Source organism: Oryctolagus cuniculus, chromosome 17, assembly GCF_051225735.1.
Source record: "Oryctolagus cuniculus isolate XC-2025 breed Fujian yellow rabbit chromosome 17, ASM5122573v1, whole genome shotgun sequence".
NCBI classification, from domain to species: Eukaryota; Metazoa; Chordata; class Mammalia; order Lagomorpha; family Leporidae; genus Oryctolagus; species Oryctolagus cuniculus.
Window position 1 is genome coordinate 50,934,309 of NC_142883.1, and position 13,378 is coordinate 50,947,686.

The 13,378-nt window shown below is 52.1% G+C and overlaps 1 protein-coding gene across 3 annotated transcripts in view; it reads right to left on the reverse strand.

Annotated features, from left to right (window-relative positions):
• RABEP1 (rabaptin, RAB GTPase binding effector protein 1) overlaps positions 1–13,378 on the reverse strand; it is a 102,658-nt gene that overhangs the window by 3,854 nt on the left and 85,426 nt on the right. For all 3 annotated transcript variants that reach the window (XM_051825323.3, XM_051825324.3, XM_051825322.3), the window contains 4 exons: positions 10,179–10,319; positions 3,148–3,337; positions 2,237–2,292; positions 622–720 (listed from right to left, as the gene is read on the reverse strand). In XM_051825323.3, coding sequence (XP_051681283.2) covers positions 622–720; positions 2,237–2,292; positions 3,148–3,337; positions 10,179–10,319 — 486 coding nt within the window. The remainder of the gene's footprint in view (positions 1–621; positions 721–2,236; positions 2,293–3,147; positions 3,338–10,178; positions 10,320–13,378) is intronic.

Consider the following 13,378-nt stretch of genomic DNA (forward strand, 5'->3'; position numbering starts at 1 on the left):
AAGGCAGGCGGCCACGCGGGTGTGACGCAGTCTCTGTCACGCACGACCTGCTGCATCAGGCAGACGCGAGGACGATGGCGTGACCTGCCACATCAGGGAGACACGAGGACAATGGCACTGGGCCTGGCTGGGGGAGCCTGCGGGGCTGGCAGAGGGAGAGTTCACCCACAGAACCTTCCTGGCACAAGCCAACGCTCAGGGGCATGTGCCAAGGCAGCAGTGTGGTTTTTATTTAATTTTTTTATTTTTTATTTGATAGGTAGAGTTATAGACAGTGAGAGAGAGAGACAGATAGAATGGTCTTCCTTCCCATTGGTTCACCCTCCAACGGCCGCTGCGGCCGGCGCACCGCGCTGATCTGAAGCCAGGAGCCAGGTGCTTCTCCTGGTCTCCCACGCGGGTGCAGGGCCCAAGCACTGGGCCATCCTCCACTGCACTCCCGGGCCACAGCAGAGAGCTGGCCTGGAAGAGGGGCAACCGGGACAGAACCCAGAGCCCACCTGGGACGCCAGTGTCGCAGGCGGAGGATTAACCTAGTGAGCCACGGCGCTGGGCCCAGCAGTGTGGTTTTTAAACAGGCGAGAGGTGACCCAACTTTTCTTAGGAGACCGTGAGGCCCACCTTGGCGGCCGTCTCTTTCTTCAGCTGTTCTTCCAGATGCGCCCTCGTCTCCTGGAGCCGCTCCAGCTGCTCGGTCTTCTCCTGCAGCGTGGACTCCAGCTGTGCGAGGGGAAGGGAGGAAGCTGAAACTCCGGAAGTCCGGCCCTCCTCGCGGAGCCCTCTCTAGCTCGGCCAGCCCTGTGCGTTCAGACGCCACTCAGCAGGCACCGACCACAGTCTAGGCCCGCAGATGGAAAACCTGGAGACAAGTCCTTTGGCGCCTGGCACGGAGCAGGCGGCATCGCTTCTGCATAGTGAGCTTAGGAAGGCGTCCCGGAAAGCTTTCACGCGGGAAGGGCTGGATGGCACGCACGAACACGTGTTCCCAACAGTGCTGCGTCCGGCCTGCGAGGCCAGGCAGAGCCGGGTGGCATGGGGCAGGGCTCCCCCAGGCCTAAGGACCCAGGCCGGCTTCTGCGGGTAAGAGCCGGGCGAGGGCTTTCAGCAGGGCTGGGGCGCGGTCAAGTCTAACGTCTTAAGGTCACCTTGGTTCCAACGTGGTGGCCAGCTGGCAGAGGACATTAACGTGGAGTCTGAGGAACAAGCTAGGCTGTCACAGCAAAGCCAGGCGAGAAGGGAAGTCGCAACCCCAGCAGCGCAGTCGGGGCAGAGCGGCCAGGGGACCTGCGGGCCAGGCGGTGGACACGAGCGCCCGAGCCAGACAGCCACGGGCAGCCAACAGATGGGCAGCTTCAGAGCATGGCACGTCCCAGGGGAGGCAGTCTCCCTCTTGTTAGAAGGCACAGGGCCGACCGCGGTTTATGCAAAATGGCAAAGGCCCAGAGAGAAGGCCATGGCTGCGGGCTGACAGGCTTCCGTCAGGCCCCTGGAGACGGCATCAACATGATGGACAGACGGCTGGGCGCAACAGCAGAAGAGCGCGTGCACAGCCAGGAAGCAGAACGGCGCTGCCTGGGGACGGGGACGGGGACAGACAGCCGCGGGCCGGGGCGAGGCCAGGTGGAGCGAGGCCAGGCGAGAGGCTGCCAGGAGCGCTGAGCCCAGGGACGGGCCGGGCGTGTGCTCTCGCCAACTATGGAGACAGCAGCAGCCTGGGCGGGAGGCAAGGGGGCAGCACAAGGAGTGAGGGCCAGACCTGTCCACACGCTGCGGAGACCAGGAGACAAGGGGCGCGGGGCAACGAGGATGGAATGAGGCCCTGAGGGAGGGGCCTGCAGCAGGAAGGGCTGGAAGGGCCGAGGCCTTGGTCAGGGGGCCTTGGCCGAGGGCGGGGTGGGGGTGAGCAGGGCTGCCCGCTGCGGGTATGCACGCCGGCCACAGGACTCCAAGCCAGCAGGAAGGGCAGGCCCCACTGCAGCAGGCCCCACTGTGGCAGGCCACAGCAGGAACTCCGGGCCACAGCCCGGCACAGTCAACCCTGTACCTCCTGCAGCTGCCACGGGCCACCGCCCCACAGACTCTTCCCAGACAGCTGCCCGCTGCCCCCCGCCCACCTGACCCAAGTTCCTCCAAGTCAGGAAGCCGGCCCGACCTCCACCACCCGCGGCCAGCACAGCAGGGACGACAGACAATCCCTGGCTGCCGAGAGAAGGCAAAACTCGAACTTCCAACTCACCTGTCCTTTTTCTACTTTTATTCTTTCTAATTCAGCTTTCAGGCTAGAAATGGAAGCTAGAAGGGGAGAGAGAGGGGGAGGGGGAGAGAGAGAGAGAGAGAGAGAGAGAGAGGTATTTAGCATTCATTTATTATTTTGCATTGAAACTGTTTTCTTAAAGAATTCAGATTTATTCTGTAGATAGTGAGGCACCTTTCTCAAAATCACCTCCACGCAGCCAGCGTGGTCACCAAGCTCAGGCAGAGGTGGCGCGCCGGGGGGGGGGGGGGCACCGTGCCACTCTGTCCCAGGCAGAGACCCCACATCCAGGCTGGGGACATGCCACCTATCCAGCCATGGTCCCGGTGGTCTGGCTCAAGAGCTGCGCATACTCTCAGCAGCCACCAGGCAGGCAGCGCTCCGAGAAGACAGGAGTTTGGTTTCTTTTCCTAGCCCTAGATTCCTGGATCTACCCGACAACCTGGAAAACCTGGCCGAGTCCTTACCGAATTCTTTCCGACACATGTCCTGTGTCCCGTACCCCCCGACCACGTGTACTGCCTGCAGAGATCCTGCCCTACCCACGACCACGTACTGCTGCCTGCAGAGACCCTACCCTACCCCCGACCACGTACTGCTGCCTGCAGAGACCCTGCCGTGCCCCGCGATCACGTACTGCTGCCTGCAGAGACCCTGCGTGCCCCCGACCACGTGCACTGCCTGCAGAGACCCTGCGTGCCCCCGACCACGTGCACTGCCTGCAGAGACCCTGCGTGCCCCCGACCACGTGCACTGCCTGCAGAGACCCTGCCCTACCCACGACCACGTACTGCTGCCTGCAGAGACCCTGCCGTGCCCCCGCCCACGTGCACTGCCTGCAGTCAGAGACGATCAGTGATTCTAGTTCCACACCACAGCACTCCGAGCTTCACCTATTTCCTCCTTGCAGTTTTCTATTTCGAGCTGCAGAGTTTCCTCAAGGTTTTCTTTCAAACACTGCTCTGCTTGGATTTGCTCTTTGAGGAAAAGTATTTCAGCCTTCAGCTTCTCTTCCATGTGATCTGCTGCCGTCCGCACACTGACGATGGTCTCACGGTATTTTAATACCAGCTCCCGGAGCGCCTGTGTTCAAGAAACAAGCGGTGGTTGAGGGTGAGAGAAAACACAGAAGTCAGGGATGGAGCGTTTAGCCTGGCAGTGACGACCCTGCACCCACGACGGAGCGCCCGAGTCCACGTCCCAGGTCTCGACTCCAGCTGCCCAGCAACGCACCCTGCAGCAGAGGGCAGCACGCGGGCTCCTCCACTCACGTGGAAGACGGCATTAGGATCCCAGCTCCTGGCCGTCACAGGCACGTGGGGGGAGTGCTGTCTGTCTGCAGCTGACACATGGCCTGACTTACAACAGACTCTAAGTACTCTATACCACCACCACGCCCTTACCCCACTGTATTTCCCCACTGTCTGTGTCCTTCTCAAATAAATATGTATTTTTAAGATTTATTTACTTGAAAGACAGAGTTAGAGAGAGAGAGGTCTTCCATCGCTGATTCACTCCCCAAATGGCCAATGGTGTGGGCTGAGCCAAGCTGAAGCCAGAAGCCAGGAGCTCCATCCAGGTCTCCCACAGGGATGTCAGGGGCCCAAGCACCTGGACCATCTTTTTGATGCTTGCTCAGGCATATCAGCAGGGAGCTAGATCAGAAGTGGAGCAGCCAAGACTCAACCCAGAGCTCACGTGGGATGCCGGCATGGCAGACTTAACCCACTATGCTACAATGCCAGTTCCCAAGATGTGTGCTGCCAACTACATTTTTCCCTCAAAACTGATTCATAAGCAGAAAAACAAAAATGTTAAGTGATTTTTTAAAAATTTTTAAAAAAGATTTATTTATTTGAAAGAGTTACAGACAGAGGTCTTCCATCTGTTGGATCACTCCCCAAATGGCCACAACAGCTGGAGCTGAGACAATCTGAAGCCAGGAGCTTCTTCAGGGTCTTCCACGCAGGTGCCGGGGCCCAAGGACTTGCATCATCCTCTGCTACTTTCCCAGGCCATAGCAGAGAGCTGGATCGGAAGTGGAGCAGCCGGGACTCAACTGGTGCCCACATGGGAGGCCGGCACTGCAGGCAGCGGCTTTACCTGCTACACCACAGCACTGGCCCCTTACGTGACTTCTTACACTTAATGAGAGTCACTAGGAATAACAACAGAGATCTCTGATGTTTACATAAATTTGGAAGGAATTAGGGAATGAAGATTGAAAAAAAAAAAAAAGACTGATTCTCAGAACCAAGAGTGACTGCTAACAGGATAAAATTTCTTTACTTATTCCTAATCCTTCATCCACTCACTCACTGAACATCTACCACAAACAAGCTAAGTACTAGGTTAGGCCAAGGGCACACAACGGTAGAGAATGACTCTCTAAGGTGATCGGCTCTTTGTCACAACAAATTCAGCTTAAATCTTCTATGTTCACTTATTTATTATTTTTTTAAGAAACCTTTCCAATTATATCCTGAAGCAATTTTGAAGTAAAAACCAAGATTCTCAGGGGCCAGTGCTGTGGCATAGCAGGCAGGTAAAGCCGCCTCCTGCAGTGCCGGCATCCCATAGGGGTGCCGGTTTGAGTTCTGGCTGCTCCCCTTCTGATCCAGCTCTCTGCTGTGGCCTGAGAAAGCAGAAGAAGATGGCCCAAGTCCATGCGCCCCTGCACCTGCGTGGGAGACTGGAAGAAGCTCCTGGCTTTGGATCAGCACAGCTCCAGCTGTTGCGGCCACCTGGGGAGTGAACTAGCAGATGAAAGACCTCTCTCTCTCCACCTCTGCCTCTCTATAAATGCCTTTTAAATAAGATAAATAATAAATCTTTAAAAAGAGTCCCAAGGTTCTCAGGTAACAAACACTTATAAATTAGTGTTGTGGCTCTGGGTGTTAAGCCACAACCTGTGATGCCTGCATCCCATACTGGAGCGCTGGTTCAAGTCCCAGCTGCTCCACTTCTGAACCAGCTCCCTGCTAGTGCACCTGGGAAAGCAGCAGCAGATGGCCCAAGTCCTTGGGCCCCTGCACCCACGTGGGAGACCCGGATGAAGCCCCCGGCTCCTGGTTTCGGCCTGGCCCAGCCCTGGCTGTCGTGGCCATCTGGGGAGTGAACCAGCAGAAAGAGGAGCTCTCTGTCTTGCTGTCACTTTGCCTTTCAACTAAATAAATAAATCTCTTTAAAAATGTACATAAATTAAAGGATAGCAGTTTCAAAATCAGTAACAGCAGAAAGAGTTCACAAACAGTCACCAGTTCAGGAGAAAGGGGTCCCCCAGAGAGCCAGGGCCCCTGCTGAGACCACAAGGTGTGGGAAGGTTGGGAAAACAAGGAGCTGATGGCAAAATGGGCTTTGAAGTCTTTGTAAATGATCAAAATAAAAATTTTAAATAATATTAAGAAATAGTAGCAATAACAGTTAAATGTCACCTAGGATGCCCACATCCCATACTGGTGTGCCTGGGTTCGAGTCCTGGCTTTGGCCTTGACTCCAGCTTCCTGCTAATGTGCACACTGGGAGGCAGCAGGCGCTGAGTACTTGGGCTCCTGGCACCCACGGGGAAGAGCTGACTGGAGCTCCTGGCTTTCATCTTCAGCCTGGTCCAGCCCCAGCCTCAGTCGTGCAGACATCTGGGCTATGGACCAGCAGATGGGAGTTCTTTGTCTCTCTGCCTTTCAAATAAATAATTCGAATTTAAGAGGGGCAGGAGGTGTGGCATTGTGGGAAAGCAGGTTAAGCCACCCTGTGCGACACTGGCATCCGTGATCAAAGTGCTGGTTTGACTCCCCACTGCTTCCATTCCAATCCAGCTCCTTCCTAATACGCTGGGGAAGCAGCACAAGATGGCCCAAGTAGCTGCGCCCCCGCCACCCATGTGGAAGACTCAGGTGAAGTTTTCAGCTCCCTCTGTGTACTCTGCCTATCAAATAAATAAACCTTTTTTAACAATTATTTTTAGGGGCCGGCCTGTGGCATAGCAGGTGAAGCCACCACCTGCAGTGCCAACATCCCATATGGGTGCCAGTCTGAGTCCCTGCTGCTCTTCTTCCTATCCAGCTCCCTGCTGAGGCCTGGGAAAGAAGACGGCCCAAGTCCTTGGGCCCCTGCACCTGCGTGGGAGACCCAGAAGAAGCTCCTGGCTCCTGGCTCTGGACTGGCCCAGCTCCGGCTGTTCTGGCCATTTGAGGAGTGAACCAATGGATAGAAGACCTCTCTCTGCCTCTGCCTCTCTGTAACTCTGCCTTTCAAATAAAATAATTTTTTAAATAATTATTTTTAAATAACAATGCTAATATGAAAAAAGAATGAGCTCTAAGTTGTAGAGGTTGAATCTACAGTGGAGGGTTGGGGAAACTTCCACTTCTGTAGCATCTGATTTTAAAATAATTCTGAAGGAGCAAAATTTCTTTATTTAAAAAGAAAAAATGGGGGCCAGCACTGTGGCGGTTAAAGCCCTGGCCTGAAGCGTCGGCATCCCATGTGGGCGCCGGTTCTAGTCCCGGCTGCTCCTCTCTGCTATGGTCTGGGAAAGCAGTAGAAGATGGCCCAAGTCCTTGGGCCCCTGCACTTGCATGGGAGACCTGGAAGAAGTTCCTGGCTTCAGATCGGCACAGCTCTGGTCGTTGCGGCCATCTGGGGAGTGAACCAGCAGATGGAAGTCCTCTCTCTTTACCTCTCTCTATAACTCTGTCTTTAAAAAAAAAAAAAAAAAGATAAAAGGAACATAGAGTAATGAAAATTGTTCTAAGAGGGGCTGGTGTTGTGGCTCATTAGGTTAATCCTCTGCCTGTGGCACTGGCATCCCATATAGGCACTGGGTTCTACTCCCGGTTGCTCCTCTTCCAGTCCAGCTCTCTGCTGTGGCCCAGGAGTACAGTGGAGCATGGCCCAAGTGCTTATTTATTATTTATTTTATTTAAAAGGCAGTTATAGAGAGGCAGAGGTGGAGAGAGAGAGGTCTTTCATCTGCTAGTTCACTCCCCGGTGGCCAAAACAGTCGGAGCTGCACTGATCCAAAGCCAGGAGCCAGATGCTTCTTCCTGGTCTCCTATGTGGGTGCAGGGGCCCAAGGTCTTGGGCCATTTTCTACTGCTTTCTCAGGCCACAGCAAAGAGCTGGATTGGGAGAGGAGCAGCCAGGACTGGAACTAGCACCCATATGGGATGCTGGCACCGCAGACGAAGGATTAACTTACTGTGTTACAGTGCTGGCCCTCAGAGAATATTTTCTATAGGTGGAAAGGTGTAGAAACGTGTGGGTATAAAGGTTGGAGATAGTTACAAATGTCTCAGGGAAACCAATACAGCCCAGACTCACCAAACCACAGAGGAATGAAAACCATAGAAAGTGTCATCTTTATGGACAGAGACAGTGCATGTAGTATAGCCTTTTAAGGGCCAGACTTGAAACAAATTTCACAAGAGGCCAGCTTGGTAACTCATTCAAACATTTAACTTCTGGTGCATTCTCAATCTGTTCTTGCAAGAAGAACCCAGGATTTGGCAAAGGATTCTTTGACAAGACCAAGGCAGCAAAAGCAGATACAACAGAAGACCAGAGTTCATCAAAAGTAAAAATTGGGGTGGGTGAGTGTGTGCGTGTGTGTGCACGTTGGCAATGTAGTACTGCTTGTGACACCAGCGTCCCATATGGATATTCTGGTTTGAGTCCCAGCTGCTCCATCTCTGATCCAGCTCTGGTAGCGCACCTGGGAAGGCAGGGGATGATGACCCAAGCACGTGGGCCCCTCCCATCCACGTGGGAGACCCAGATGGAGCTCCTGGCTTCTGCCTTTAGCCTGGCCCAGCCCCAGCTGTTGCAGCCATTTGGGAAGTCAACCAGCAAATATAAGATTCTCTTCTCTCTGTCACTCTTTCAAATAAATTAGTAAATTCCCCCCCCCAAAAAAAAAGCCATTAAAAATGTGAACTTTTATGCTTCAAAGTACACCATCAAGAAAGTGACCAAGACTGGGCAGATACAGAAGCAAGGACCTGCAAATCATGCATCTGCTACTGCACATATCCAGAATATCTAACAGTTAAACTCCTTTTTTTTTTTTTTTTTTTTGGACAGGCAGAGTAGACAGTGAGAGAGAGAGAGACAGAGAGAAAGGTCTTCCTCTGCCGTTGGTTCACCCTCAAATGGCCACCGCGGCCAGCGCGCTGCGGCCGGCACACCGTGCTGATCCGATGGCAGGAGCCACTGCAGCCATTTAAGGAGTGAACCAGTGGATGGAAGATCTCTTCCTGTGTCTCTCCCAACCTCTCTCTGCCACTCTGCCTTTCAAACAAATAAAATAAAGCTAAAGGGAGTAGCGGGGAGCGGCTCTGCAGCGTAGCAGGTGAAGCCACCTCCTGCTGATTCAAGTCCTGGCTGCTCCACTTCTGATCCAGCTCTCTGCTGTGGCCTGGGAAAGCGGCAGAAGATGGCCCAAGTCCTTGGACCCCTGCACCCATGTGGGAGACCTGGAAGAAGCTCCTGTCTCCTGGCTCCAGATAGACTCAGCTCCAGCTGTTGTGGCCATCTGGGGAGTGAACCAGCTGATGAAGATCTCTCTCTCTCTCTCTTTCTGCCTTTCTGTAACTCTGCCTTTCAAATAAATAAATAAATCTTTTAAAACAAAAAAAAATGTGGAGAAATTTGAGGCCTTCCACACTGCTGGTGGGAAGACAAGATGATGCACTGCTCTGGCCAACAATCTAGCAGTTGCTCAACAATTTAAGAGTCCACAGGCAACCCAGCAATTTCACTACGAGGTATGCGCTCAAGAGAAATGAAAACATGTCCACACCAACACCTGTGCATGAATGCTCACAGCAGCATATTCATAACAGCTCAACATTGAAACAATCTATCAGCACATAATCAATATATCCATACAATGGGGTATTACTCAGCCATGAAAGGGAATGGAGAGCTGATACATGCTACCACATGGATGAACCTTGAACATATCACACCACGTGAAAGAAGCCAGACACAAAAGAGCATGTGCTGTGACTCCATTCACAGGCAGAGTCAGGATGAGGCAATTAGACAAAGTGAACTGCTGTCTGCTCAAGGCTGGAAGGGAAGGAAACAGAGGTACAATTTAAGAGCAGGATCTTCATTCTGAGGTTCTAAAATTGGCTGTGGTCAAGACTGGACTTTTCTATGAATATACTGAAAACAACTGAGTTGTACACTTCATTTATTTTCTTAAACATTTATTTATTTGCAGGCAGAGTCACAGAGAGAGATCTTCCATCTGCTAGTTCACTCCCCAAATGGCCTCAACAGCCAGGGCTGGGCCAGGCCAAAGCCAGGAGCCAGGAGCTTCTTCTGGGTCTCCCACATGGGTGCAGGCGCCCAAGCACTTGGGCCATGCTCAGGTGCTCTCCCAAGCACATTAACAGGGAGTTGGATTGGAAGCAGAGCAGTCAGTACTCGAACTGGTGCCCATATGGAATGCAGGCACTGCAGACAGTGGCTTCACCCACTGTGCCACACCGCCAGGTCTGAATTGTACATTTGAAAAGCCTGAAATGTGGGGTGGGTGTTTGGCACAATGGTTTAGATGCTGCTTGGGATATCTACATCCCATATAAAAGTGCCTGGGTTTAAGTCCCATCTCCACTCTAAATTCTAGCTTCCAACTAATGCACACCCTTCAAGAGAGCAAGTATTGGCTCAAGTAGTTAGGTCCCTGTCACCTACATGGGAGACCTGGATTGAGCTTCTGGCTTGGCCTGGCCTGGCATGGCCATGGCTGTTGCAGGCATTTGTGGGGGAATCAGTGAATGGAATATATGTCTGTCTGCCATTCAAATAAAATGAAATGAACAGTTGAATTGCTTGGCATGGGAATTGTATCTCAACAGAGCTAGTTCAAGGAAAGGCACGCGTTCACGTTTCTGACCGCGGGCAGGTCCGTTACCTCAGCAGTGTCTGGGAGGATGGAGTCTTCAGCCTGCTGCAGCAACACGTGCAGGCTGTGCTTCCCCTGGAGGCTGTCATTATCCTTCTGTAACCTCACCAGCTCTTCTGAAACCTGTTCCCGCGACTGCATCAGCACTGCCTGAAAGAGAAACAAACACCAATCACTGCCAGGAAGGCGCCCCCAGCCTGCAGACAGCTGCAGCAGAGATGCTCCGCCTAACCAAATGAGAGGCAGGGACAGAGGGCCACACAGCGAAGCTCTGCCTACCTAGAAAAGCACAGCTCCGAGGGCGTAAAATCGCAGCCTTCACACAGTCCCCAGGAAGCAGGCAGTGAGGCAAGGACCTGACCTCCTCCTCCCTTCTCTCTCCCATCAGAGCAGAACCAGTGATCTCTACCCTCCACACCCCTGCACTCCAGCACAGGGGAAGAGGCTGACACAACCAAGACCCACACTGGGCAGAGCAGCTCATCCAAGCCTACTTCCTCACGGCGTGCATTCAGCAGGAAGCATGGGGCGACTTTCCACTGCATCTACTTCTGTTCAAGCTCAGGATCCCACAAATGGGCCAGAAGTCTCACGTACTCGAGGTCAACGAAGGAGCTGCCTTTCAAATAATTTTTTTTTTTTTTTTTTGGACAGGCAGAGTGGATAGTGAGAGAGAGACAGAGAGAAAGGTCTTCCTTTTCTGCCGTTGGTTCACCCTCCAATGGCCGCCACGGCTGGCACACTGCGGCCGGCGCACCGCGCTGATCCGATAGCAGGAGCCAGGTGCTTCTCCTGGTCTCCCATGGGGTGCAGGGCCCAAGCACTTGGGCCATCCTCCACTGCCTTCCCGGGCCACAGCAGAGAGCTGGCCTGGAAGACGGGCAACCGGGACAGAATCCGGCGCCCCGACTGGGACTAGAACCCGGTGTGCCGGCGCCGCTAGGTGGAGGATTAGCCTATTGAGCTGCGGCACCAGCCTCAAATAATTTTTTAAAAAGCTTTTTAAAATGTTATTTTTGCTAATTTGAGTGTAAGATAAAGTTCTATGAAAGCATGTAATTTCTGCTAATTTTTAATACTAAGTGGTATGGTTTGAACACCATTCATGGGTCCCTAACTCATGAAGATGTTTACACTCCGAAGTTGCAAGTTAGTAGAACTAAGAGGGCGTAAGTTTAATCCAATTATGTGTATAGGAAGTGGGCCTGGTGAGAGGTGCTGAGACCTCTGGAGGCATGCCCTTAAAAAGCAATTCTTGCAAGAGGGTTGGTTGTAAAAGCAGAGTTGGGCCCAGCCACTCTGCCCCCTGGCCTACCATGTGATCTTTCATCTTCTCTGCTGTGTGACATCCTGTGCCACCCTGGGCCTCTGCCAGTCAGAATGTCACCAGCAGGGGGCTGGTGCTGTGGTTTGGTGGGAAAAGCCGCCATCTGCAATGCCAGCCTCCCATATAAGTGGCGATTCCAGTCCTGGCTGCTCCATTTCCAATCAAGCTCCCTGCTAATGTGCCTGGGAAAGCAGCGGAGGATGGCCCAAGTGCTTGGGTCCCTGCACCCACAAGGGAGACCCAGAAGAAGCTTCTGGCTTTGGCCTGGTTTAGCCCTGGCCATTACAGCCACCTGGGGAGCAAACCGCAGACAGAAGCCCCCCCCCAACTCTTTCACATAAATAAATAGATTTTAAACAAAACAAAGAATTCCATCACCAGATGTCAAGGAGGGCGGCCTCCTTTCCATAAGTGGCTTACCTTAGGACTTTTGTAACAAAAAGCTGACTAATCCACTACGTCATCTACTTTAAGGGCATACATACACACAGATAACTCACCCAACACTTACTTTATCAGCTACTGCTCTAGGCTAGGTGTTCTGCTGCCCAGGGGGAACAGAGATCAAGCACAAAGTAAACCACAAGGTGCCCTGCAGGACCACGAGGTGCTGAGAGAGCTGGGCTTCACAGTGACAGGAGGACAGAGAAGGACCCTGGGGGGAGGGGGGAGGACACTTCCCAGAGGCGGGGTGGGGGCTGAGCTGCATCCTGGGTCAGCAGTTTTGATTAAACGTCACTGGCTCAGATTTTTTTTTCAGACTAGAGGCATCCATGCTTTCTGACCTCTTTCAACCCATTTACAACAGAATATTAGGGCCCCACTGTATCTGGAATAGAAAGAAGAGAAAGAAAATGATGTATGTGTTTACTTTTATAGAGTGAAAGGACAAGGCAGAAGCAAACGGTTGTGCATGGAGTAGGTGGGAATGGAAGTGGGAGCCAGATGTTTATGTTTATATAGTTTTGGTTTATGACCCACACTGCGTAATCAAACAAGAAAAGAGCTAATTTGAAAACACAATGCTAAGAGAAGCAAACGGAGCTCACCATATTATCAAACAGAGTGCCACGACAGAGGAAAAAACCAACTCAAGTAACTCTGGGACACAGTATCCAAAGTGTCACCTTTCCCTGGGAAACACTAAGGGAGAAGCAACTGCCAAGAAATGTTCAATGACTTGGGAAGTTTGCTGTTGGCAGCAACACCGAAGCCGTAATTCTGAAACTGCCTGGTCCCCACCCCTGGACAAGTCATCAGACTCGGAACCACCCATCACTATGTGGCCGTGCCGCCAGGATTTCCACCCAATCATTCCCTCCCTGCGGTATTCTTGACAAAATGCCTACCCGACCTGAATCATGAGGAACTAATCAGATACACACACTCTATAAGACCATTAACTTCAAACATTCTACAAGGCCACTGGCCTGGATTCTTCAAAAATGTCAATGTCATAAAAGAAAAATAAAAGGGAAAGACTGGGTTAAATGAGATTAAAGCGACACTGCAACAAAATGTGATCTGGATTGGAAAAAATGTAAGTCCACCAACTAAAAACAATCAAGAACTCTGGGAGACAAGTAGTTACATTTGAAGGATGCAGTATTAGCACTGGGGCATGAAGAACAACTCGTTCTCAGGAGCTACTGGCTGAAATGTATAGGTGGGCTGTGATGGAGTACAACTTAACTTCAAATAGTCCAGCAAACACACAAACCAACACACACACACATTCACCTACACACATGCAGAGACTGAGAGAGCAAGTCAAGTATGCACAAATGTAGACAAATATTAGCAACTGCTAAGTGTGAGGATAGGTCTAGCAAGTATTAACTCCATACTTTGTTTTTCAAAATAAAAAGGAGAAAATATCAAG